Source organism: Nomascus leucogenys, chromosome 6 (genome assembly GCF_006542625.1).
Source record: "Nomascus leucogenys isolate Asia chromosome 6, Asia_NLE_v1, whole genome shotgun sequence".
NCBI lineage: Eukaryota > Metazoa > Chordata > Mammalia > Primates > Hylobatidae > Nomascus > Nomascus leucogenys.
Window position 1 is genome coordinate 93,716,411 of NC_044386.1, and position 27,410 is coordinate 93,743,820.

Genomic DNA, 27,410 nt, shown 5'->3' on the forward strand with positions numbered 1-27,410 from the left:
GGTCAGGGTTCAGTGTGTGACCAGGGTTAGGGCTCAGTGTGTGACCAGGGTCAGGGTTCAGCGTGCAACCAGGGTCAGGGTTCAGTGTACAACCAGGGTCAGGGTTCAGTGTGTGACCAGGGTCTGGCTCTGTCTATGACCAGAGTCAAGGTTCAATGTGCAACCAGGATCAGGGTTCAGTGTACAACCAGGTTAGGGTTCAGTGTGCTACCAGGGTCAGGGTTCAGTGTGGACCAGGGTTAGGATTCAGTGTGTGACCAAAGTCAGGGTTCAGCGTGCAACCAGGGTCAGGGTTCAGTGTACAACCAGGTTAGGGTTCAGTGGTGGGGGGGGGGGGGGGGGGGGGGGGGGGGGGGGGGGGGGGGGGGGGGTTAGGGTTCAGTGTGTGACCAGGGTTAGGGTTCAGTGTCTGACCAGGATCAGGGTTCAGTGTATGACCAGGGTCAGGGTTCAGTGTACAACCAGGGTCAGGGTTCAGTGTGTGACCAGGGTCAGGCTCTGTCTATGACCAGAATCAGGGATCAGTGTGGACTCAGGAGCAGAGCTCAGTATGTTGTTGAAATGTCCATCTGTGTCTTGGTCAGGCTGCCTGACTGTTTGGCCCCCTCACCCTTACCCCGTCACCCCTGAGGTCTCGGGAAGGTGTCAAGCCCACATGGCTCAGAGCTTTGCTTTCTGCCTGGACAGCAGGCTCAGGCCCTGGTTGTCCTGGCCATCAGGGATTAGCCCTGCTGCCCATGGTCCTCCAATTGTCCCTCTCTGTGTCTGCAGTTAGAGGACTCAGCTCGACGCTGGGGACGAGAGAAGCAGGATCTGGCCACACGGCTGCAGGAGCAAGAAAAAGGTTTCAGGCACCCCTCGACCTCCATCATCATAGAACAGCCCGTGAGTGACCCCCCTGGAGTAGCTTCCGGGGGCTCAGGTGGTGGAGCAGGAAGCCATCCCACCCCCAAAGTCACTGGGCCCTGAGAAAAGCCATTGTGGGGCCAACTCCGGGGCTGGGGGTCAGGAGTCCTAGGCTCCCATTCCTGCTCCATTACCAACAGAAGGCTCGGTCTTAATTCCCCCACCTGTCTGAGGGGAACAGAAAACCCCTGCCAAGACTACCCTTTCCCCCACGGGGTGCTGTGAAACTCAAGGAGATGGCTGTGGATGAGGGGGCCATGCAGGCATCTCTGGGATGCCCTGACACTGAGTGTGCTTTAGGACTGGCTGTGCTCATGGGCAGAGTAGCTTGTGGCCCTACCCCCTGACTCCATGGAGCCTAAGATTCTCAAATTAGCACACCCTTCTTAGATGGCCACAATGTAGGCTCCACTTTGCCAACTTCCCGAGAACAAACAGGCCTGCTCACAACTGCCACTCAAGTTCAACCCCGGGACCGCCCAGCCCCGCAAAGCAAAGACCCTGACTTCTCCTGCTCTTGAGCCAGCTGTGCTTTGCCCATGGCCACAGGCTCAGCAGCAGCTCCTGGGAAAGTCCTGGAAAGGATGAGGCAACAGGCAAGGAACAAAGGCAACCTTTGCACACTCACCTGAGCCCTGGGGACTCGTGGAGAAATTAGGTGTCACCTGCTGTGGCAAAATGGGTTTAGAAATCTTTGAGAGGTCATGGCCCACTGGGTTCTGGACACTCTGAGGCCTGGTTTAGTCAGGCAATATGCCCTTGATCAGGTCGCTCCCTGGGAATGGGGGGTACTCATGCGCCCCGCCTTGCACACCACAGAGTGCCCTCACCCACTCCACGGACCTCAAGCAGCCCTCAAAGCTGGAGCCCCTGCTGCCCAGCTCAGACACTAAGCTCAACAAGCCCTCGAACCCCGAGAAGGAGACTGCTAACTCTCAGCAGACCTGAGCCCCGGAGCAGGCCTCCTTCCCTGTATGCTGGGGAGTCTCATCCCCGCCCCCTAAAAATGACTTTATTAAATGTTGTAGCTCTGTGAGCATTTGCCTCTTTCCTGGAGCAGGGCAGCCTGGGGGCCCTGCTTCCTCCTCCTAGACCTCACTCTGGGTCTGGGCCTGGGCCTTCTGCTGCAGCCTTACAGCCTCCTGCCTGCCCCAGGAGCCAGCATCTTTGGAAAGCCAAGGGCCACAGTGGACCCAGCAGCGTGGAGAGAAGAGGCCTTCCAAAGCAGGGGCCAGGGAGACGGGCCCCTTCCAGACCCGGAGAAGAAGCAAGGCCACCAGAGACCAGCTCTGTTGGGAGATATGAGGAAGGCTTGTCCTTTTCATCTGCCCCAAAACATCTATCGTGTCTGACGTTCCTTCTTTCAAGTTTGGTTTGTCTGTCTCTTGGAAAGGGAAAGACTGGGAGACTTGAAGCCTTCCTGTGGCAGTCACGTATCATTGTGAAATACTCCATTAAGCCACTAGGCTGAGCTGGCAATGATGTGTCCAAATGTAGCCAGGGGCAGGAGAGCAGATTGGGCCAGGGGAAGAAGGCACCTACGGGGAGTCAGGAGGCCCGGGTTCTGGGGCAAGCATGCTGTGTGACCTCAAGGGACCCAAGCAACCTCTCTGGGCTTCGGTTTCCCCATCTATTCCATGCAGAGCTTGACCTCTTTGGCTGTAAGACTCTTTCCAGCTATAACATTTCTGAGTCAAAGCTGACTTAGGACCAGAGAAGAAAAAGGACACAGGAAGGAGAGACAAAGACAACAGGGAAGAGGATTGTGTGGTGGGGAAAGCAGAAAGGCTCCAAGAGTGGATCCAGATCTCACAGCTTTGGGCAGGAGAAGCCAGGCCAGCTGGACCACTGGCCTCAGCTGGACTAGCTTCCCCCACCTGCCTGCAGGACTTAGACTTGGATAGCCAAGGGCCAAGAGGAATCAGGTCAGGAGTTGTGAGACCCCAAGGGATTAGGGGGCAGAAGTCGAGACCAGTGTCATTCAGTCCAAATAACAAACCAGCAGCTCTGCTGCAGAATAGTCTCCCCACCTCCCGCCCTTGGACAAGGGGGCACAAGCCCCCAGAGCAAGAACATGAGGCCTGGAGCAAGGCCAGGGGAGGCCTGGGAAGGGTAAAGGAAGCAGGCTGGCCTCTCATCCCCAGTCAACCACCTCACACCAGCCCTTCAGTAGCAGGGGTTCTCACCCACAGTTCTCAGCCTTTGCCATGCCCAGGACTCTGGCTGCGCCTTGGCAGGAAGTCCTCATGCCCCACAGGGAACTCCCACCCAGAGTTCACCCAAGCAGAGCCCTGTGCGAGCCTTACCCCTGTGGGGCAGGTCCACTCAGAAAGGCAGGACTGGCCCACACCTGTTGGGGCCACCCACAGAACTCCCCAGTTCTCCTTTGTCCTTCTGCCTGATGCTTCTGTAGCTCCTGGCACAGTGGCAGTCGCCTCCCCTCCTCTGCCCCACTCTGCCTCACCCCTTGCCCCAGGGAGCCTGGAATTGATTCTGCTGGCTCCTGAGCTGCCATGGGTGAGGGGGTCCCAGCAGAGGTGGCTTCAAGTGTGGCTGCCTGGGGTCTCCCGAGCATGCCCAGATCCTGCTTTAACCAAGGAAGCATCTCTACAGGAGTGATGAACACCTAATGAGTCTGATGGAACGTAAGACACCACATGGTTCAGCTGTTTATTGTCTCCATGGGGTGGGTGAAGAGGAGTGGCCCAGCTGAGCTGAGGAAGGTGACCACTGAGAACCCATTCTACCTGCTCAGCAGGCTGGGCAGAAAGGAGCAGGGCTGGAGACAGACGACTGAAGATGCAGAGACCCCATGGGCCCCACCCCCTGGGCCTTCCTCCCATGTGGCTGCAGGCCATCCTCTCTGATCACTCCTGGGTTGCTTCCTGGTTAAAGGGCCAGAAGGTGAAGGAGATGGGCTTTTCAGGCATCAGGATGAGGTTGAATGTGGTGCCCACATCGCTGAGGTGTTGGATTTCAACGCTGAAGTTCTCCAGCATCTGAGAAAGGCAGATGGTAGGTTTAGGGGAGGGCAGGGGAGGATCTGTCTCCCTAGCCAGGCCCATTCACCCATAGGCAGTGCCTGTGGAGTGTGATTTGAGGAGTTCCAAGGAGTTCACCACCAGCTCCTGGTGTAACCCTGCACAGTGCCTGATAATGCACCCTTAGTGCTGCATTCCCTTGATTTAGGCCTAGACCTTAACTTATCTACAAACCTCAGTCCTATCCCATCCCATCACCACCATGGGAATGGATGGCCAGGGGCATCAGTGGGTGATGAGTGGTTGAGCCTGAAAGAGGGGGCAGCAGGGAATTGTGGGAGAGAGCGAGAGCAAGTAACTGGAGGTAGATGTGCCCCAGCACTGACATCCTTGGGCTCTGGACAGAGATAGGAGGAGGAAGGTTGGTGCCTTCATTAGGGCCAGGGCCAGCCCAGGGTGCCTAGATGTCCCCAGCTTGACTCACATTGATGAGGAAGATGGTCATCTCTAGCTCAGCGATCCGCCGTCCCAGACACTGCCGCACACCCCAGCCAAAGCCCAAGTTCCGGAAGTAGGTGACATTCTTGTCTTTGCTCAGCCATCGGGTTGGGTCAAAATTTTCCGGGTCGAAGAAGAAGGTGGGCTCTCGGCCCAGAGCATAGATGGCCACCTGCACCAGTGTCTGGGCCAAGGTGATCAGAGGCCTGAGTAAGCCCCACGTCCCCACAGCCCTGAGCACAAAACCCCCTTCCCCAGTCCCGTGCCCTCTCACCACCACTCCCACTCCCCAGCATGGCTGCCCGGCTCTCCAGGGCAGGACATTCTGCCCACTGTGCAGCCTTGAACAAGGCCCCGCCCCTCCGTGATCCTTACCCACCAAATGGGGATGGCTGAAGACCCAAGGCCAGGAAGATTGTCCCACCCTTTCCTCAGACCCAGGCAAATCATGAAGTCTCCCTCCTAACCCTGGGTTCCAATAACATCCTAGAGGTCACCGCCCACCATGCCCACCACCTCTGCCCTTCACTCAGACTTGGACTGCTGCCATCAAGGGCCCCACCAGGGCCCCAGCGCCACCCTCTGTCTGCAATTCCAGCCTGCCCCAGCCCTCTCTGACTGGCAGAGCCTACAGCCTGCTGGCTGCACCTACCTTGGCAGGAATCATGTAATCTCGAAGAACCAAGTCATTTACAAGATATCTCTGCAGGGTCACGGAGATGGGGTGAAGTCTGCAGGAGGAGGGCACTCAGAAGCTGATGGCCCCAAAGGCTGGACACAGCCCCCGGAGCCCCACACCCTGTGTGGCATCTCATCCCCAGCTGCAGCAGCCTGGGGGGACCGGGGGGTAGGGCCCTGGCTCTATTTCTTTCTCCTCCAGACTTTTCACTTCCTGCTTCCAACCTCCTCCACCAGCCCATCCTCATAACCCTTTCCCCGGGCACTTCCCTGGCCCTGCCCAGGGATTGGAGTTGGGAGCGGCATGGGTGGATGTGGGCTTGCCTTAGTGTCTCCTTGATGCTGGCTTTGAGGAGGGGGACCAGCTGCAGCATCGTAGCCATGTCTCCCTGGGCCTGGCGCCGCGCAGCCAAGACCTCTGCCCGCAGCATATCCTGCACCTTCAGGTTGCGTGCCATCTCGTACAAGTGCCACTGCAGGGTCATGGACGTCTGGTGGGGAGTAGGGTATACAGAAGACCAGGAGGGCCTGTCACTCCAGGGCCCCTTGAGGTCCTTAACCCCATGCTAAATTTTCATTTCCAAGAACCTCTTTCTCCCCCACCCCCATCCGAGTCTCCAAGACCATCCTCTGCTAAAGCAAAACACATTCCATTGTCTAAAAGGCAAATGTCCAAGAAGCCTTTCTTGCTGGCCAGGCAGAAACATTCAAGGCAGCTCTTGTCCCTGCCCTCATCCCTCATGTCACCAAAAACCCACCCATGTCCCCAGCGAGTAGAGTGTCAGCTACACAGCCAATGCCTTCTTCCAAATAATTCCAGAGGCTCTTAGAGGCCAAATCCTTCTATACTGATTGCACTCCAGAATGACTGCCATTCCTTTTGAAATGCCTTGTTAAACAACCACCCCTCTTTCCAGTAGAACTTCCTAAAACCTTAGCCTTCACCTATAGCAGCATGGCTTCAAGTAAGGCTCAAAGAGGCTGAAACCAGACCAGCCGGATGTTTCCTATTAGTGTTGCAATTAGTGTGTGGTGTGTGTTGAAATTAATCAGCTAATCTCAACATAAGCCAGAGGCTGTGACCACTAGCCCTTCGCCAGAGATCTGAGTGACCCTCATCAAACCCCACAGTCCCAGATTCCTCAATGATGACAAACCAGGCCAGTTTGGGACTCCAGCCTGGAGCAGCCCTCCCTCCTGGGGACTAGGACATGGGTTGTTGACACATTATCTTACCAAGGATCATATTTTTGTCCAACAGACTTAGACACCCTCCTCCCTCCTCCTGGCAGGGGCAGCAACGACAAGCTGTGAGGTAACATTTATTAAGCACATATTATATGGCAGGCAGTGTCCTAAGCTGTTTACATATGTTACCTCATTTAATACTCACAAACAACCCTCTAAGGTATGTTACCATCATCCCCCTTTTTCAGATGAGGAAACTGAAACAACACACAGCTCCTTCTCAGCTTAAAATCCTTGCCTGGCTCCCCAGAGCCTCCAGATGAAATACAGAGGCTCAGGCCTGAGCCACAGGGCCCCTCAACACCTGCCTGCTGCTCCCCAATCCCCCACTCCCCACCTCTCTCCAACACACACCTAATGCTCCAGCTACATGGCATGGCACACAGCCCCTGAAGCCCAGAAGTCTTCCCCATGCTAGGTCCTCTTCATGGAATTCCCTTCCCCACCTAAGAAGCAAGGATGTGCTCCCTCTGCAAGACTCTAATCAAATATGTGTATTCATCTCAGTACTGCCAAGGCCTGCCATAGAGATGTACTTGGGATTTAATAAGGTGGTTAACTGTGTTACTAGCTGTGTGACCTTGACCAAGTTATTTAACCTCTCTGTGCTCTAGTTTCCTCATCTGAAAAAGGGGGGATGATGGTAACATACCTTAGAGTGTTGTTTGTGAGTATTAAACGAGGTAACATACATAAACAGCTTAGGACCCTGCCTGCCATATAGTATGTGCTTAATAAATGTTACCTCACGGTAATCGTTTCTTTGGTGCTGGTGAGTGATTTTTGAAGATCTCTTCTACGTAATAGACAATGAACTATATTTAAGGTATGCTCAAAGGCTCCATCTGCAGCCTGTCTCAGGGATGGAAACTCCTTCATCAGAGTGTAACACAGATATAATACCTGGGAACGAAAGTGATTCACCCAGGGGGCTTGACATGTGCTTCTCCCTAGTCCTGAAATGCTATTCCTTCTCTCTCCTCCTGGCAAGAGCCTGCAAGACACGCACGTTGAATTTTAGCTCCTCTGTGGAGCCTTCTCCGTGTCCTTCACGGCCACATTAGCCACTCCCCGCCTCTCAGTTTTGTCAGTGGCGGGTGCTTGCCTCTGCCACTGCAGTGTGCTATTCCTCCGTTCACATTGCTGCCTCCCTGTTACAGGCTGAGCTGTAAACCCCCTCCCAAAATTCATCTGGTGAGGTCCTAACCCTCAGAACCTCAGAATGTGACTATATTTGGAGACAGAACCTTTAAAGATTTTAAAGTAAAATGAAGTCCTTGAGGAGGATGCTAATCCAGTTCTGATTAGTGTCCTCATGAGGAGAGACAATTCTGACACAGACACAGAGGGAAGCCCATGTGAGACAGAGGGAGAAGATGGCCATCTACAAGCCAAGGAAAGAGGCCTTAGAATGCACCAACCCTGCCAACACCTTGACCTTGAACTTCCAGCCTCCGGAACTGTGAGAAAATAAATGTCTGTTGTTTAAATCGCCCAGTCGTCGGCTGGGCGCGGTGGCTCACGCTTGTAATCCCAGCACTTTGGGAGGCCGAGGCGGGCGGATCACGAGGTCAGGAGATCGAGACCATGGTGAAACCCCGTCTCTACTAAAGAATACAAAAAATTAGCCAGGCGTGGTGGTGGGCGCCTGTAGTCCCAGCTACTCGGAGAGGCTGAGGCAGGAGAATGGCGTGAACCCGGGAGGCGGAGCTTGCAGTGAGCCGAGATTGCACCACTGCACTCCAGCCTGGGCGACAGAGCGAGACTCCATCTCAAAAATATAAATAAATAAATAAATAAATAAATAAATAAATAAATCGCCCAGTCAATGGGATTTTGTTACGGCAGCCCTAGCAAACCACACCCCTCCCCTCTGAGCCATGTGAGGACATTTGAGGTCTACTGTATTCTTTTTGAGATGGAGTCTCGCACTATCGCCTGGGCTGGAGTGCAGTGATTCGATCTCGGCTCACCACAATCTCTGCCTCACGGGCTCAAGCGATTCTCCTGCCTCAGCCTCCTGAGTAGCTGGGATTGCAGGTGCCCACCACTAGGCCCAGCTAGTTTTTTGTATTTTTAGTAGAGATGGGGTTTCACTATGTTGGCCAGGCTGGTCTCGAACTTCTGACCTCATGATCTGCCCACCTTCATTTCCCAAAGTGCTGGGATTACAGGCGTGAGCCACTGCGCCCGGCCAGGACTGATCATTCTTAATGGCCAAAGAAAGAAGTTTCTAGGGTGCCATGCTGCTATGGAAAGAGCACAGGGGATGCCTCTAGGCATTGGGGGCACTGTAGGGTACTAAGGGCTGGAAAGGGGAGGAGGAAGGACAACAAAAAGACCCTGGACAGCAGAGCCCACAGCAAATGCCTTGGCCTCCCAATGTTTCCGGGCTCCTGCCTGCTTCCCTGGATTTGAGTGAGTGTGTTCTCCACCAGGAGCTGGGGGCATTGTCCTCCATTAGCAGGGCTGTGACAGAGCAAGCCTCCAGAGGGGACCTCCTCCTGTGGAGACTCCACGTGGAACCTGGACCTCACCACCATGCCCAGCCACTCCTCTTTCACAGGCAAAGAAAAATGGCTGATCAGCCTCAAATCATGCCCAGGGTGACTTGACTTTGACCTCACCATCCTAGGAGATTAGTGCTTTGGAAATGGAGGCAAGGAGGAAGACATATCCTACATGAGCAGGAACGCCTTGAACAACAGGGTTTCAGACAACGAGGCGCCTGGCGGGGAAGGGGCACATGGGCACAGTGGGGAACAAGCTGCCGCCCCTACAGCCACCTCACCGTGTCCACCCCTCCTGCCAGCATCTCCGTGACGTTGGCCTTGATGTCCTCGAAGGACATCTTGCTGTCTCCCAGGAGTCTGTAGAGGATGCCACGGTAATCGTGGTGAACACTTCCTTTCTGTCTCAATTCCCAGTAGAAGTTCTGGGTGTATATGTCAGCTGTGGGGAAGGAGGAAAGAAAAAAGAGTGAGGTTCCCTGAAGGTGGGTGGGAAGGAGGGTAGTCTGTGGTGAAAGGTGGCACCAAGGGCCTGGGGATTCTGGAGCCCTGTGCTTCTTAGGCTGCCGTTTTACTGAGCACTTACTCTGTACTAAGCCCTTCATATCTGTTTTTTCGTTGAATTCTTGGGGTATGTGACATCATCCCCATTTTACAGATAACAGAGGTGCAGAGAGATAGTCACTTGCCCAAGGTCACGTAGGTATAAGGGGCAGAGGTGGGAGTTGACTCTGCCATACCCTGACCAGCCTTCTCCACCCAACCTTCCCCATCTCTCCCACCCAAGTCCCTCTCATCCAGCACAGCCGTGGCTCAGACACTGGCCCTTTGCCCTCTGGGGAAACATGAGCTCCTTTGAAGAAGATCACAGATGTCTTTGTTCCTCTTTTTCCAGAAAAATCTAATAATCCCCAACAGCCAGCCTTCCATCCGCCATTTCCAGGGGTTCCAGGGCCTTCCTGACACCCATGCCTGCCCACCACAGTGTGGGTTTCCTACAGGTCAAGTCAGTGCCCATTGACATAGCGTGGGACAAAGGAGCTGGCTGAGGCCTGGGGCTCCGAGGAGGAGAGCACAGCCAGAGAAGCCCTCACCTTTACTGAAAATCACGTCCCATGCAGCCACATGGTCCTTCCAGGTCTTGGTCCTGAACAGACGGAACAGGTCTGGGGGAAGGTTGAGCATGGGGACGCTGGTGTGAAACATCTGGTAGATGGCATCAATGAATCGCTGGGCCTCGGGGTTCACTACTTCCTCCAGCATCCCCTGGCGCTCCCCAAAAATGACGTTAGTGATGGCTGCAGGCAGAGGCAGAGGCTGAGGAGCCATTTCTAACGGGGCCATCTGAGAGCCACAACTCCCAGGGATACCTCCACCCTCACCTCCCTCAGCACAAAGGATCTCTTGCCCCTACCCTCAGCCTCCTTCAGTAAATAAATTGAGGCCTGAGTCCCAAAGGGCTAAGATGCAAGGCTGAGAAAGCTGACCTCTGGCAATCACACACGTCCTACAGAGGGGCATGTGGAGGACCTGAAAGGTGGGAAGCAGGGTGGGAAGCAGGGTCTCCAGCAGAGCTGAGAGAGGGCCTAGCCCAGGATGCAACTGCTCTGCCCACACTTCCACCAAGAGAGAGTCCTCATCTGTAATTGGCTGAACTGGCTAAATACTTCCTGAAACAGGTCAGAAAGGAGACTGAAGGTCATAAATCCCTGGATAATTAACCATCCAGGACCTAGTCTTGCTGGACCTAAGAAGTTACAACAGCCTCAAGTTTTCCCCACCTACCGGGTGAGTAATTTGAATACTGATTTCATACAAAGCTCTGGGCACCCCAAATCTCTTGCTCTGACCACACAATCTTCATCAAGCCACAGGGCCTTTGTATGTGCGGTTCCCTCTACCTATACTGCCTGACTTCCTTACCCCATCTAGATAACTCCTACAGATTCTTCAATGCCTACCTCAGATTAACCGTTGAACTCTCCTCTACCCTACCAGACTCCAAAGGTCTATGGCCCAGGAGGTGGAGACTTGCAGAATGAAGGTCCAAGCCAAGCTCTGGCTTTGGAGGATGGTGGCAATAGGGGACCTGTACTTTGGGGACCCTTGCTCCTACAGCACAAATGCCAGATGAGAGAGAATGCCAGATGAGAGAACCCCAGAGCAAGGGGTCTCACTCTGTTGCCCAGGGTGGTCTTACATTGCCTCTGAGTAGCAGGCAGTGGAGGATATGATCAGCGGCTCATCCCAGAAGCCAGTCTCAATGCCTCTGCAGGGTCTGTACTGAACCTCAAGGTAAGAGAGTGAACACTGAGTCCTCCCACCCCCATGCCCACTGCCAGCCAGGTGCAAGCCCCTTACACTCAAAGGCAAAGCGAAACAGGTCATCACTGATGTCCCCTGAATAATTTCCAGAGCCCGCCTTCTTGATGCGCCTGTGCAGGACACTGACGAAGTCCCGAGACACTGCATCCAACAGGGGCAAAAAGTTCTTGGTGGTCTCTGGAGCCATCACCTCCTGGTTCAGGGCCACCCGGTCTTTCTTCCAGGCTGCCGACTTCCTGAGAAAACATGGGCCCACAAGCCCTCATGGTCACAGACCCCAGGCCTGGTGAACACAGAGGGAGCTGACTCAGTTTTCCCAGGAAGCTGAGTCACAGCTCACAGCATCCAGCACTCCCACCAGGGCCCCTGCCCTCACCTCTCCCAGCACCCTCTGCCTCTCACCTCCTCCCTGCTCTGCCTGGCTGGGAGAAGAGAAAGGAAAAAGAGTGAAGGGGAACAAAACTCCAACTCCCCTCCACTCCCACTGCTGAGGACCAGGAACTGATATTCTTAGAACCCTTTGCGTAACTTTCAGTTTCTCCAGTCTTTGCCTCAGCTGCAGGCATGCCTTCCATGCCACCCCCACTTCCTCTTGGCTGATGCTCACCTTTGACACTCCAGGGCCCCTCTATATAACATTTTCTGACTCTTGCATAAACAAAATTGACCAGCCTCTCCTCCTCTGCACCCCCAACCCTCCCATTACTCACTTCTGTCGGGGGACCTCAGGTGCCCAGAACTGGGTTGGTCATAATAAACCTTAATTCATGCACACCCTTGAAATTCATCAATCCATACAAAGTCCTCTTCGTGACTTGGGGGTGTTTTTGTTGATAAGAATGTTATCATAAACTTACCACCCACCATAGAAACTAGGAACTTGACAGTAACTTACACTTGCCCTCCTGGTCCTTCCACATCCTTTGTTCCCTTCTAAGGAGACCACCCACCAGAATCCCTTGCTCTCGTTTGTGTCTAATTTTATCTAATCTCCATTTATTCCCAAAAGGTACTATTACAAAATATATGCTCGTGTTTAACTTCTTTTAAAAAGCTGTCGGTCGGGCACGGTGGCTCAAGCCTGTAATCCCAGCACTTTGGGAGGCCAAGGCAGGTGGATCACCTGAGGTCAGGAGTTCAAGACCAGCCTGGCCAACATGGTGAAACCCCATCTCTACTGAAAATACAAAAATTAGCTGGGCATGGTGGCGAGCATCTATAATTCCAGCTACTTGGGAGCCTGAGGCAAGAGAATCACTTGAACCAGGGAGGCAGAGGTTGGAGTGAGCCAAGATTGCACCATTGCACTCCAGGCTGATTGACAGAGCAAGACTCCACCTCAAAAAAAAAAAAAAAGAAAAGCTGTCATGCTTTGTCAGATTTGCTTTTTTCACTTAGTTGTACCGTTCTAAGTATCATCTGTATTGCTGTGGGAGACTGAGACCCTTCATTTTGACTGGTGTGTACCACAATTCACTCACTTATAATCCTATTGGGCATTTCAGTAGCTTTCTGGTTTTTAATATCATGAATGGTACCACTGCAAACATTCTACTACACATCCCCCAAAGCAGGGGTACTTTTTGGAGTATATCTCTGAAATCAAACTGCTATGTCACAGGTATGCAAATATTCCATTTCAGGAGAAAATGTCCAACCATTTTCCAAAATAGTGGCTCCAGTTTATACTCCCACCAGCAACAGATGAGAGCCCCATTGCTCTGTAGCCTCACCCACACTTGATATGGTTACATTTTACCTTTTCTTTTTTTTTTTTTTTTTGTTTGAGACAGGATCCGGCTCTGTCACCCAGCCTGGAGTGCAGTAGTGTGATCTCTCCTCACAGCAACCTCTGCTTCCTGGGCTCAAGTAGTTCTCTGGCCTCAGCCTCCCAAGTAGCTGGGAACACAGGTATGTGCCACCACATCGGCTAATTTTTTATTTTTTATTTTTTGTAGAGACGGAGTCTCACTGTGTTGCCCAGGGTGGTCTTGAACTCCTGAGCTCAAGCAATCTGTCCGCCTTGGCCTCCCAAAGTGCTGGGATTACAGGCATGAACCACTGCACCCTGCCCCGCATTTTACATTTTTGATGGGGTGGGTGTGCTAGGATCATGCCTATAATCCTAGCACTTTGAGAGGCTGAAGCAGGAAGATTGCTTGAGCCCAGGAGTTTGAGACCAGCCTGGGCAACATGGCAAAATCTCATCTATACTAAAAATGTAAAAATTGGCTGGGTGTGGTGACACGCACCTGTAATCCCAGCGACTTGGGAGGCTGAGGTGGGAGGATCACCTGTGCCAGGGAGGCAGAGGCTGCTGTGAGCCATGATCAAACCACTGCACTCCAGCCTGGGTGACACAATGAGACCCCATTTCAAACTAAAAAAAAATTTATGAACAATTTGGTAGAAAATGGTATCCACTACACTTAAATACACTGATCTGTCCCCATGTAGGACAAATGTCTCACTGCCCCTTTAGCCTGTATGGGACTCACGGTGGCAGTTCCCTGCTCTATTTGTCACTGTATCTCCAGTTCCTGGCACAAGTCCTGATTCATCAAGGATGTTCAGTAAGGTGGGACTCAGTGAGCAAACCAATCAGTAAGAACCTTGCCAGATCTTTAATTATTCATTAGGATCTTCAGCATGACCATTTCCCTGAAGGCTGACAGAGCAATTCATCATCACCATCATCATCATCATCATCACCATCATTTGTTTTAGAGAGGCAGGAAAATGATGGGGATTCACCTAGAGGCCCTGCTAGGAGGCACAGGGCAAACCTGGCCTCAGCCCCTCACCCCCAGCCTCTGCCCTCTCCACAGCTCCCCACCACCTCCCTCCAGTCCCTGGGAGATGGCCCAGGACTCACTTCAACAGGACTCCTACGGGTCTCTGGTAATACTGGTGATAGGCGACCCAGGGCGGGATGAGGAACCGTTCTGGGTTGGGGCCCTCGGACTTAAAGAGAAGAGCCACATCTTCAGGGTCGATGACATAAACCGACTCCACGTTGCCGAGCTTCTCCCTGGGGGGGTGGGGGAGAAGGGCTGATGGAAGGATCCGAGGAGAGCTACGGATACAGGCTCAGCACAGCTGCCTCACAGTTCCACAACTTGCTGACTGTGGGACCTGAGTCAAGGCCCTTAACCCCTCTGAGTCTCAGTTTCCTCTTCTGTAAAATGGAGACAAATATAGTACCTGTCTCACAGCATTGCTGAAGGACAAGATGACAGGAAGTATATGGATGTGACTTTTGTTAAACATTCTACAAGTGACAGCTTTATGATCACTGTTGCTGCTGTCCCACAGCACATCTCCAGGGCCAGCCCAAAGCCACCCCAGTGCCTTCCATGGACCAGCAAGTCCTCCGCTTCTCGCACATTCTTCCTGTGTCCACAACCAAAGCAGCCCCAGCTTCTCACCCGTCCACAGAGCTCAGAACTATGGCACACTTTCATGTCACTGCTAGAGTGACTCATAGCTTGCAGGGTAGGCCATATTCCAGGCCAAATCCCCATCAGACTCTACAACTGAAATTCTGGGAGTGGCTACCCTGCCCCTAAGAGTCAGAGGCCACCCAACAACACACTTTGTCTCTATTAAAATAAAACTTCAGTAAAACATCAAGCCCCAGTATACAGGCAGGGGAGATGGGCTTGCAAATCACTTTGCAGACAGTCTCTATTAAATACAACTGGGTTTTTGTTGTTATTGTTGTTTTGAGACAGGGTCTCTGTTACCCAGGCTGGAGTGCAGTGGTGTGATCACGGCTCACTGCAGCCCTGACCTCCCAGGCTCAAGCGATCCTCTCACCTCAGCCCGTCCAAGTACCTGGGACTACAGTCACCACCATGCCTTGCTAATTTTTGTGTTTTTTGTAGAGATGAGGTTTTGCCATGTTGCCCAGGCTGGTCTCAAACTCCTGGGCTCAAGAGATCCTCCCACCTCAGCCTCCCAAAATGCTGGGATGGCAGGTGTGAGTCACCGTGCCTAGCCAAATACTACTGTTATATATGACTGGTGTTCTTACATGAAGAGATGAGGACACAGATACACACAGAGGCAAGACCATGTCAACACACGGGGAGAAGATAGCCTCTAACTCCAAGAAGAGAGGCCTCAAGAAAGCAAGCAACTCAGCCAAAACCTTGATCTCTGACTTCTAGTTTCCAGAACTGCCAGAAAATTAATTCTGTTGTTTAAGCAAAAAATAAGAAATAAAAATACAACTACTAAAAAACAACAGAAAATTCCGCTTCTTGCTTGCCTCTGCCTTTTGTCTAAGAAAATTAATTTAAGACATACTTTTAGGCAAAATATCATAAAAACATAGAGATACAAGCCAAGTGCGCTCACATGTGTGCGTGTTCTCTCTCTCTCCTCTCATAGTGCTGCTTTAACCACTAAGCCAGAAAGCCTGGGCCTACCTTGACGAGTTTCAGGCCTTCACCTGTTCTGTGGCCGCCCAGAAAATCCCCTCAGTGTTTTTCCAGCTACCACGTGTCTTTGCACTAACTAGCTCCATACCCCTAACCCAGTTCAGCCAAGCCCTTGAACTGCGATTATCATGATCAATTCCACTTCTGGGAATCTAGACCAAGGCAATGATCTGACATCAGCAACGATGCTTGATGGATGAGGATGTCCATTGCAGCCTCATGTCTAACAGCAAAAAAGTCAAGAGTAGGTTGTATGTTCACTTTAAAGAACCGGCGAAAAAAAAAATCCATACTGTGGACTGCTATGCTGCCTTTTAAAATTATATTAGAGGCCGAGCACAGTGGCTCACACCTGTAATCCCAGTACTTTGGGAGGCTGAGGAGGGAGAGGGAGGATCACTTGAGCCCAGATATTCAAGGCTACAGTGAGCTATGATGGCACGACTGCACTCCACCCTGGGAGACACAGCAAGACCCTGTTTCAAAAAAATATATATTAATAAGATAGATCAAGAAAAAGGAAGAAGATATATATAATAAACGAAATGGGATCTTTCCCCAGAAAAGTCTGAGGACCACTGAACAGCACTTTCTCTTAAAATATAAAATAATTTTACATTAGAGAGAGAAAAAAGGAAAGAAGTCCTTGATATATTGTTGTGAGACAACATAAGCAGCATATATAGTATATTCACATACTTCATGGTACTTAAATGTTAAATCAATTGGAATTGATTGTATCTGACTTCAATTTTTCATTTGTGTTTCTCTGTGTTTTCTAAATTGCTCTATATAAAACAAGAACAGCCTTTGTGTTAGGAAAAAAAACCCACAAAAGTTGTATTTTAAATTCCTCACATTTATTCACAAGTTTACTGTTTATTAGCTATAAGTTCAAGTATAATGACAGAGCTGGAAGTCAGACAATTCCACTTACCGCCCTAGCTTTGCTCTCATGAGTTGTATGACATTGACAAGACCCTTCTTCTCATTGGGCCTCAGTTTCCCCATCTGTAAAGTGGTGAAATAATAACACCAACTACAGGGATATGTTGCCAGATTCAGATGGAAGTGACTCAGAAAACAGAAAGGTAATTAGGGTCTGGAGGCAGGGAACATAAGGCCAATTCACACTTGAGCTGTGACAGGAAATATCCTCTCCATAGGGCGTATGCTGTAAATGACTTTGTAACTTTACTTCATCCTCTCCATTTACACAAGGAATATCGAATTAACCAATGGAATGCTCTAAGGGGTATTTAAACTCCCAAAAATTCTGTTAATGGGGCCCTTGAGCTCCTACACTCAGGCCCCTCCCACACCGTGGTGTGCATTTCCATGTTCAATAAATCCCTTCATCCCTTCCTTGCTTTGTTTGTGTGTTTTGTCGAATTCTTTGTTCAAGACGCCAAGAACCTGGACACCCTCCACCGGTAACATATTTTGGCCAGCCAGCCAGGAGGAAGAGGTAAGCACAAAGTTTGGGATTCGTTTTTCTCCCTTTCCTTTCTGCTCCATACAGGGGCTCTCCCTTTCTCTTTTCTGTTCCAACTTGGGACCCTTGCTGGGCCCCACCTAAACACGGAGACAACTGCAGGTTTCTGGCAGTGGCCAGTGAAACTAAGCGGTTTCCATGTGGAGAAGCAGCCTGACTGCCACCGCCCGGTTCGCTTAAGGAACCTGGATCTTTTTTATGTTTTTCTTCTTTTTTTCGTCTCTATTTCAGTCTTTCAGCGGCTGTTTCCTAGTAGCTCCTTGGAAATTGAGGCTGGGGTCACTCCCCAGTACTGCCTGAAGGTCTAGGAATGAAAGGGAATAATTGCCCTGCCCCAAAGCGGGAAGGACTTTTTTTAAAAATCTTTTTTGCCTGTGGTTCCTGATCCCTACATGCGGTGCTGCTCAGAGCAAACTCGTACGTGTTTCTGGGGGCTGAAACCTTCTTTCCTTATGCTAAATTCTTCCCTTATAGTACTCAACTAGCTAAGGACAAAAAAGCCCGCACGGCATCCAGTTCACATTACAGTTCATTGCTACTCTTATAAAGCTCATAGTATGCTCCGGAGGGGAAAACCTGCATGCGATGCCCACCTAAAGCCAGAGACGGATGGGACCCTAAGACTGGACCCCACAGGAGGATGCTCTGTGGGTCCTGCGGACCCCAGCCACTCCAAAGAGGATGCTCTTGGCAGAGGTTCTGAGGTCTAGCCCTCCTTAGAATTTTCTCTCCGCAGTTGCAATGTTGTTTGGCCCCAGCATTGTTTGGAATCTGAAGTTGACTGCTGAATTGGAAAGTGGAATAGAGTTGCATGTATCCAGGCTTTTGTGCTGCAGCTCTAAGCAGGGGGCCTGGTTAACATGTGACACCCTTCTTTGAAGTCTTGGGAGGTTTGGCTTTTAAAAATCAAACCGTCGTGGAGACTGCTTTAGCCAAAATTTTGGTTCACAGCCTTCATTGGATTATCTATTGGGGCAAAAACTGGCAAGCTTGTATTGCTATCTCATGGCTAAGGTTCCAAGCTATTGAATTTTTGTTTATGTGTGTGTATACATGTCTAGATGTGTTTATTTGGATGTACACTTACTGTTATATGTTGTGTCTACCAAATTGCCTTATAAGTAAAACAGCACTCATAAATTAAGTAAATAAGTCTAAGCAATTTTCAAGTTCACGTGACTTAAAGTATAACTTTACTAAACAAGCTAGCTTTAAAATTATTAGTGGAATAAAAATAGAAATGCCTTCAGTATTAGCAGTATACATTTTGTCTGAATTTTATGTTTGTCTTTGCTATTTTTTGTTTGTTTGTTTGTTTGTTTTTGAGACGAAGTCTCACTCTGTCACCCAGGCTGGAGTGCAGTGGTGCGATCTCAGCTCACTGCAACCTCTGCCTCCTGGGTTCAAGCAATTCTCCTGCCTCAGCCTCCTGAGTAGCTGGGACCACAGGCACGCGCCACCACGCCCAGCTAATTTTTAAATTTTTTAATAGAGATGAGGGTTCACCATATTGGCCAGGCTGGTCTCGAACCCTTGACCTCATGATCTGCCTGCCTCAGACTCCCAAAGTGCTGGGATTACAGGCGTGAGCCACCACTAGATATTTTTAAATGTCAGTGAATTCAACCTGGGAGCTGCTTGGGGCAAGCCTGCCTCCCCTTCTATTCAAAGTCTCACTGAGATAAATGCATATCTGATTGGTTCCTTTGGAAAGGCTAATCAGAAACTCAAAAGAATGCAAACATTTGTCTCCCACCTGTGATCTGAAAGCCTCCAAGCCCACTCCTTGCCTTGAGTTGTCCCACCTTTCAGGACCAAACCAATGTTTATTTTACATATGTTAATTAGTTAAAAGTAATTTTAACTTGTTAAAAGTAAAAATTGAGTACAGCGAATGGGACAAATGCTTTAGGTAAACTTTTTGTGTAAATTAAAATCTTAAAGTTATTTTTGGCACTCATTTAATATCTGCGTCATTTCCAAGTAAGAAAGTGTTGTGATATGGGGAAACATGTTTCTAAAATTGTGGAATTGTTCTTATCTATAAATGCCTATATCTGATATGTCAGGATTTCTTGCTTTTTAGGGTTTCACTAAAATTTTACATTACTAAGGATAAGGTTTCTAGTTAACACGTAATTCTGTATACAAAATGTGCCTGAAAGAGTTATTAGTAAAAAAAGAAAAGAAAAGAATAATTTTGTCTGATTCAGCAGTTATCTAAAAGTTAGTTCAAATTACAGTTTTGAAAAGGTTATTTATGAAACAATGTAGTAAGGAACCATTAAGTAGGGGAGAAAGATGAGGAAAAGTTTAAATAATAAAATATTCTTTAAAACCTAATAAAGAGGCTGGGTGCGGTGGCTCATGCTTGTAATCCCAGCACTTTGGGAGGCCGAGGCGGGCGGATCACGAGGTCACAAGATCGAGACCATGGTGAAACCCCGTCTCTACTAAAAATACAAAAAAAAATTAGCCGGGCGTGGTGGCAGGCGCCTGTAGTCCCAGCTACTCGGAGAGGCTGAGGCAGGAGAATGGCATGAACCCAGGAGGCGCAGCTTGCAGTGAGCCGATATCGCGCCACTGCACTCCAGCCTGGGTGACAGAGCGAGACTCCGTCTCAAAAAAAAATAAAAAATAAAAATAAAAAATAAAAAAAAAAACCTGATAAAGAATTGGAAATATTTGGCTAATTAACATTTTTATAGTTAAAGCTCTTAGTCTTGATTAAAGCAAGAAGTATTGTAAAAATGCATCGGCAGTTTGGCAACTCTTTTTTTAATATAGTTAAACATGGAGCTGGATTCAGTGTGGAGCCAAATTCCACATACATGCTTGTATTGCTTCATACTGTGTTTACTATTTTGCGTGGATAGTGCTGGAGTACTTATTGGTCATATGCCTAAAGTGAATTTGTTAATTGCACAGGATGTATGATAATATTAGTGAACTTAAGGATACTGAATTGTGTATCAGGAATAAAATATTCATTATGTGGGTTTTTGGGAGCCCTGTGTAACACTGTAGCCTCTGGGGTAAATTGAATAGGAAAATTTAGGGTTGGTTTCCTGCTTATTTGTTTTTGCTTCTAGTTTTCATTTGTTTGCTGTTTGTTCTCCTCTGACATTGCTTGTGTATGCATGTATATAAAAACCATGATTTTTCTTAGTTCCTAGTGGAAGGTTTTCATTTAGTTCTGTGTTCCTATGCATTTCTAGCAAGTCACCATTCATTCCATTTTTCTGGAATTCCTAAGCTACCTTTGTTAGGCCTGCAGGAATTAATGGAGCATACTAACTTTTTTATCCTTAAACTAACTTTTTGTATTTTAGGCTTCCTAGTACTTTAAGTGTGTTGAGTATACTCTCACAAATAGAATTTTAGTCATATTTTTCTCTCTCTGCCTAGTTTCTCCAAAATTTGTAAACTATTTATGAATATTCTTAATTCACTGCAATGTGTTTGTTTGCATACAGTCAAGCAGGGTCCCTGGGGCCACTCAGGGAGAGAATGTCAAGCCTCTGAGCCCAAGCTAAGCCATCATATCCCCTGTGACCTGCACATATACATCCAGATGGCCTGAAATAACTGAAGAATCACAAAAGAAGTGAAAATGGCCTGTTCCTGCCTTAACTGATAACATTACCTTGTGAAATTCCTTCTCCTGGCTCATCCTGGCTCAAAAGCTCCCCCACTGAGCACCTTGTGACCCCCACCCCTGCCAGCCAAAAAACAACCCTCCCTTTGACTGTAATTTTCCATTACATACCCAAATCCTATAAAACAGCCCCACCCCTATCTCCCTTTGCTGACTCTTTTCGGATTCAGCCTGCCTGCACCCAGGTGATTAAAAAGCTTTATTGCTCACACAAAGCCTGTTTGGTGGTCTCTTCACACGGACGTGTGTGAAATTTGGTGCCGTGACTCGGATTGGGGGACCTCCCTTGGGAAATCAATCCCCTGTCCTCCTGCTCTTTGCTCCATGAGAAAGATCCACCTATGACCTCGGGTCCTCAGAACAACCAGCCCAAGGAACATCTCACCAATTTTAAATCCGGTAAGTGGCCTCTTTTTACTCTCTTCTCCAACCTCTCTGACTATCTCTCAACCTCTTTCTCCTTTCAATCTTGGCACCATCTTTCAATCTCTCCCTTCTCTTAATTTCAGTTCCTTTCCTTTTCTGGCAGAGACAGAGGAGACGCATTTTATCCGTGAACCCAAAACTCCGGCACCAGTCACAGACTCAGGAAGACAGTCTTCCCTTGGTGTTTAATCACTGCGGGGATGCCTGCTTGATTATTCACCCACATTTCAGAGGTGTTTGATCACCACGGGGACACCTGCCTTGATCCTTCACCCTTAGTGGCAGGCACCATTATTTTGGGGGGCAAGCACCCCCCTTCTCTCTGTGTCTCTACCCTCCCTTTTCTCTCCACTTTCCTGGGGGGCAGGCACCCCCCACACCTCTCCATGTCTCTACCCTCTCTTTTCTCTGGCTTGCCTCCTTCACTATGGGCAACTTCCACCCTCCATTCCTCTCTCTTCTCCCTTAGCCTGTGTTCTCAAGAACTTAAAACCTCTTCAACTCACACCTGACCTAAAACCTAAACACCTTATTTTCTTCTGCAATGCCACTTAACCCCAATACAAACTTGACAATGGTTCCAAATAGCCAGAAAACAGCACTTTGGATTTCTCCATCCTACAAGATCTAGATAATTCTTGTCATAAAATGGGCAAATGGTCTGAGGTACCTGACATCCAGGCATTCTTTGGTCCCTCCCTAGTCTCTGTTCCCAATGCAATTTGTCCCAAATCTTCTTTTCCCTCCCACCTGTCCCTTCAGTCCCAACCCCAAGTGTTGTTGAGTCTTTCCAATCTTCCTTTTCTACCGGCCCATCTGACCTCTCCCCTTATCCCCAGACTGCTCCTCAGGTCACTCCCTGGCCAGGCTGAATCAGGCTCCAATTCTTCCTCAGCTTCTGCTCCTCCACCCTATAATCCTTCTATCATCTCCTCTCCCCACACCCAGTCCAGCTTACAGTTTCGTTCCGCAGCTAGCCCTCCCCCATCTGCCCAATAATTTCCTCTTAAAAAGGTGGCTGGAGCTAAAGGCATAGTCAAGGTTAATGTTCCTTTTTCTTTATCCAACCTCTCCCAAATCAGTTAGTGTTTAGGCTGTTTTTCCTCAAACATAAAAACCCAGCCCAGTTCGTGACTCATTTGGCAGCAACCCTGAGATGCTTTACAGCCCTAAACCCTGAAGGGTCAGAAGGCTGTCTTATTCTCAATATGCATTTTATCACCCAGTCAGCCTCTGACATTAGCAAAAAGCTTCAAAAATTAGAATCTGGCCCTCAAACCTCGCAACAGGAATTAATCAACCTTGCCTTCAAGGTGTACAATAATAGAGAGGAGGCAGCCAGACAGCAACACATTTCTGAGTTACAATTACTTGCCTCTGCTGTGAGACAAAACCCAGCCACATCTCCAGCATACAAGAACTTCAAAACACCTGAAATGCAGCAGCCAGGCATTCCTCCAGGACCACCTGCCCCCAGGATCTTGCTTCAAGTGATGGAAATCTGGCCACTGGGCCAAGTATTGCCCGCAGCCTGGGATTCCTCCTAAGCCATGTCCCATCTGTGCAGGACCCCACTGGAAATTGGACTGTCCAACTCACCCAGCAGCCACTCCCAGAGCCCCTGGAACTCTGGCCCAAGGCTATCTGACTGACTCCTTCCCAGATCTTCTCGGCTTAGCTGCTGAAGACTGATGCTGCCCAATCACCTCGGAAGCTTCCTGGATCATCACAGATGCTTTAGGTAACTCTTACAGTGGAGGGTAAGTCCATCCCCTTCTTAATTAATATGGAGGCTACCAACTCCACATTACCTTATTTTCAAGGGCCTGTTTCCTTTGCCTCCATAACTGTTGTGGGTATTGACAGCCAGGCTTCTAAACCTCTTAAAACTTCCCAACTCTGGTGCCAACTTGGACAATATTCTTTTATGCACTCCTTTTTAGTTATCCCCACCTGCCCAGTTCCCTTATTAAGTCAAGACATTTTAACTAAATTGTCTGCTTCCCTGACTATTCCTGGGCTACAGCCACACCTCACTGCCACCCTTTTCCCCAGTTTAAAGCCTCCTTCACATCCTCCCCTTGTATCTCCCCACCTTAATCCACACGTATGGGACACCTCTACTCCCTCCTTGGTGACTGATCATGCATCCCTTACCATCCCATTAAAACCTAATCATCCTTACCCTGTTCAATGCCAATATCCCATCCCACAGCATGCTTTAAAAAGATTAAAGCCTGTTATCACTTGCCTGTTATAGCATGGCCTTTTAAAGCCTATAATCTCTCCTTACAATTCCCCCATTTTACCTGTTCAAAAACCAGAGAGGTCTTACAGGTTAGTGTAGGATCTGTGCCTTATCAACCAAATTGTTTTGCCTATCCACCCCATGGTGCCAAACCCATATATGCTCCTATCCTCCATACCTCCCTCCACAACCCATTATTCTGTTCTGGATCTCAAACATGCTTTCTCTACCATTCCTTTGCACCCTTCATCCCAGCCTCTCTTTGCTTTCACTTGGACTGACCCTGACACCCATCAGGCTCAGCAAATTACCTGGGCTGTACTACTGCAAGGCTTCACAGACAGGCCCCATTACTTCAGTGAAGCCCAAATTTCTTCCTCATCCATTACCTATCTCAACATAATTCTTCATGAAAACACACACGCTCTCCCTGCTGATCACGTCCAGCTAATCTCACAAACCCCAACCCCTTCTACAAAGCAACAACTCCTTTCCTTCCTAGGCATGGTTAGATACTCCACCTTTGGATACCTAGTTTTACCATCCTGACTAAACCATTATATAAACTTAAAAATGCAAACTTAGCTGACCCCATAGATCCTAAATTCTTTCACCACTCCTCTTTCTATTCCTTAAAAACAGCCCTAGAAGCTGCCCCCACACTAGCTCTCTCTAACTCATCCAACCCTTTTTCATTACACACGGCCGAAGTGCAGGGCTGTGCGGTCAGAATTCTTACACAAGAGCCGGGACCGCGCCTGGCAGCCTTTCTGTCCAAACAACTTGACCTTACTGTTTTAGCTTAGCCCTCATGTCTATGTGCGGCAGCTGTTGCTGCTTTAATACTTTTAGAGGCCCTCAAAATCACAAACTGTGCTCAACTCACTCTCTACAGTTCTCATAACTTCCAAAATCTATTTTCTTCCTCACACCTGATGCATATACATTCTGCCCCCCTCCACTACCTCTCAGCAAGCCGAACTCATTGCCTTAACTCGAGCCCTAACTCTTGCAAATGAATTACATGTCAATATTTATACTGACTCTAAATATGCCTTCCATATCCTGCACCACCATGCTGTTATATGGGCTGAAAGAGGTCTCCTCACTGCACAAGGGTCCTCCATCTTAATGCCTCTTTAATAAAAACTGTTCTCAAGGCCACTTTACTTCCAAAGGAAGCTGGAGTCATTCACTGCAAGGGCCATCAAAAGGCATCAGATCCCATTGCTCTGGGCAATGCTTATGCTGATAATGTAGCTAAAAAGCTGCTAGCATTCCAACTTCTGTCCCTCACAGCCAGTTTTTCTCCTTCTCATCGGTCACTCCCACCTACTCCCCCACTAAAACTTCCACCTATCAATCTCTTCCCACACAAGGCAAATGGTTCTTAGACCAAGGAAAATATCTCCTTCCAGCCTCACAGGCCCATTCTATTCTGTCATCATTTCATAACCTCTTCCATGTAGGTTACAAGCCACTAGCCCGCCTCTTAGAACCTCTCATTTCCTTTCCATCATGGAACTCTATCCACAAGGAAATCACTTCTCAGGGTTCCATCTGCTATTCTACTACTCCTCAGGACCCCTCCCTTCCCTACACATCAAGCTCAGGGATTTGCCTCTGCCCAGGACTGGCAAATTGACTTTACTCACATGCCCCAAGTCAGGAAACTAAAATACCTCTTGGTCTAGGTAGACACTTTCACTGGATGGGTAGAGACCTTTCCCATAGGGTCTGAAAAAGCCACCACGATCATTTCTTCCCTTCTGTCAGACATAATTCCTCGGTTTGGCCTTCCTACCTCTATACAGTCTGATAACAGACCAGCCTTTACTAGTCAAATCACCCAAGCAGTTTCTCAGGCTCTTGGTATTCAGTGAAACCTTCATACCCCTTACCGTCCTCAATCTTCAGGAAAGGTAAAACAGACTAATGGTCTTTTAAAAACACACCTCACCAAACTTAGCCTCCAACTTAAAAAAAGGACTCTGTCAAGAATAGAGCCCAAAAACTCACCAACCAAACAAGTAATTACACTGAATCCCCTTGGGCACTCTCTAATTGGATGTCCTGGGTCCTCCCACTTCTTAGTCCTCTAATACCTGTTTTTCTCCTTCTCTTATTCGGACCTTGTGTCTTCCGTTTAGTTTTTCAATTCATACAAAACTGCATCCAGGCCATCACCAATCATTCTATATGACAAATGCCCCTTTTAACAACCCCACAATATCCCCCCTTACCACAAAATCTTCCTTCAGCTTAATCTCTCCCACTCCAGGTTCCCACACTGCCCCTAATCCTGCTTGAAGTAGCCCTGAGAAACATTGCCCATTATCTCTCCATACCACCCCCAAAATTTTTGCTGCCCCAACACTTCAACACTATTTTATGTTATTTTTCTTACTAATATAAGAAGACAGGAATGTCAGGCCTCTGAGCCCAAGCTGAGCCATCATATCCCCTGTGACCTGCAGGTATACATCCAGATGGCCTGAAGTAACTGAAGAATCACAAAAGAAGTGAAAATGGCCTGTTCCTGCCTTAACTGATGACGTTACCTTGTGAAATTCCTTCTGGCTCATCCTGGCTCAAAAGGTCCCCCACTGAGCACCTTGTGTCCCCTGCCCCTGCCCGCCAAAGAACAACCCCTTTGACTGTAATTTTCCACGACCTACCCAAATCCTATAAAACGGCCCCAACCCTATCTCCCTTCGCTGACTCTCTTTATGGACTCAGCCCACCTGCACCCAGGTGATTAAAAAGCTTTATTGCTCACACAAAGCCTGTTTGGTGGTCTCTTCACAGGGATGCATGTGAAAGAGAGAACCCAGAAATCTGGCATGCCAGCAAAAGTATAAGAATTTCTTATGAGTCAGTCTCTGGGCTCTTTCCCTCTGTGCAAACTGGTTAAATATAAAGTAGAAGTCACTGTATATCTCCTCTGTAAAATTTTAAATTAATTGGTTTAATAATAATAAGAGCTTAAGTCAAATATTTTGTCAGAAAAGTAGAAAATGTAATGCCTTTTAGTTCACATGACTTTAACAACATTTGGGAAATAAAGACAGTTTTCAAGAGTATTGGAAAAATACAGTTGTCTTCAAAATGTAAACATGTGGTGTACATTATGTTCAAATACTAAGTTTGCTAAATCCTTTAACATCATAAGCTTCTTCTTTGGCTTTTGAAAATTGTTTAACTTGCCTGCTTTCCAGCTAGGTAGGTGGAGTTGGCCATGCCCTTAGCTGTGCTGGAAGTACTCAAACCTTATCAGAAACTTTATCAGAACTTACCAGTTTTTTGTTTTTTTTTTTGACAGAGTCTCACTCTGTCCCCCAGGCTGGAGTGCAGTGGCACAATCTTGGCTCACCCACAATCTCCATCTCCCAGATTCAAGCAATTCTCTGCCCCAGCCTCCTGAGTAGCTGGAATTACAGACGCCCGCCACCACAACTGGCTAATTTTATTTTTATTTTTAGTAGAGACGGGATTTCACCATCTTGGCCAGGCTGGTCTTGAACTCCTGACCTCATGATCCACCTGCCTCGGCCTCCCAAAGTGCTGGGATTACAGGCGTGAGCCACTGCACCCAGCCTAACTTACCAGGTTTTATGTTAAAATTCACCATTATAGGCCAGTCACTGTGGCTCGCACCTGTAATCCCAGCATTTTGGGAGGCAGAGGCGGTGGATCACCTAAGGTCAGGAGTTCAAGACCAGCCTGACCAACATGGTGAAACCCCATCTCTAGTAAAAATACAAAATTAGCTGGGCATGGTGGCACATGCCTGTAATCCCAGCTGCTGGGGAGGCTGAGGCAGGAGAATCATTTGAACTCAGGAGGCAGAGGTTGCAGTGAGCTGAGATCATGCCATTGCACTCCAGCCTGGGCAACAAGAATGAAACTTTGTCTCAAAAAAAACAAATTCGCCATTATAACATGCAATTAAGACTACTAGAAACAGTTTTACATGCAAGGTGTATAAGAAC

At 48.8% G+C, this 27,410-nt stretch overlaps 2 protein-coding genes across 4 annotated transcripts in view; one reads left to right on the forward strand and one right to left on the reverse strand.

Moving 5' to 3' along the window:
• CCDC33 (coiled-coil domain containing 33) overlaps positions 1–1,854 on the forward strand; it is a 100,601-nt gene extending 98,747 nt beyond the window's left edge. The window contains 2 exon segments of the mRNA XM_030814745.1: positions 772–885; positions 1,726–1,854. Coding sequence (XP_030670605.1) covers positions 772–885; positions 1,726–1,854 — 243 coding nt within the window.
• A 1,708-nt stretch (positions 1,855–3,562) lies between these two features.
• Positions 3,563–27,410, reverse strand: part of LOC100595981 (cholesterol side-chain cleavage enzyme, mitochondrial) — a 30,523-nt gene continuing 6,675 nt past the window's right edge. The window contains exons 2-9 of one of the 3 annotated variants that reach the window (XM_030814747.1): positions 14,022–14,177; positions 11,183–11,382; positions 9,916–10,119; positions 9,103–9,263; positions 5,388–5,554; positions 5,038–5,116; positions 4,372–4,569; positions 3,563–3,905 (exon numbers count right to left, since the gene is read on the reverse strand). In XM_030814747.1, coding sequence (XP_030670607.1) covers positions 3,774–3,905; positions 4,372–4,569; positions 5,038–5,116; positions 5,388–5,554; positions 9,103–9,263; positions 9,916–10,119; positions 11,183–11,382; positions 14,022–14,177 — 1,297 coding nt within the window. In that variant the 3' untranslated portion in view covers positions 3,563–3,773. The remainder of the gene's footprint in view (positions 3,906–4,371; positions 4,570–5,037; positions 5,117–5,387; positions 5,555–9,102; positions 9,264–9,915; positions 10,120–11,182; positions 11,383–14,021; positions 14,178–27,410) is intronic. The other 2 variants (XM_030814746.1, XM_030814748.1) reach the window with 2 other exon arrangements.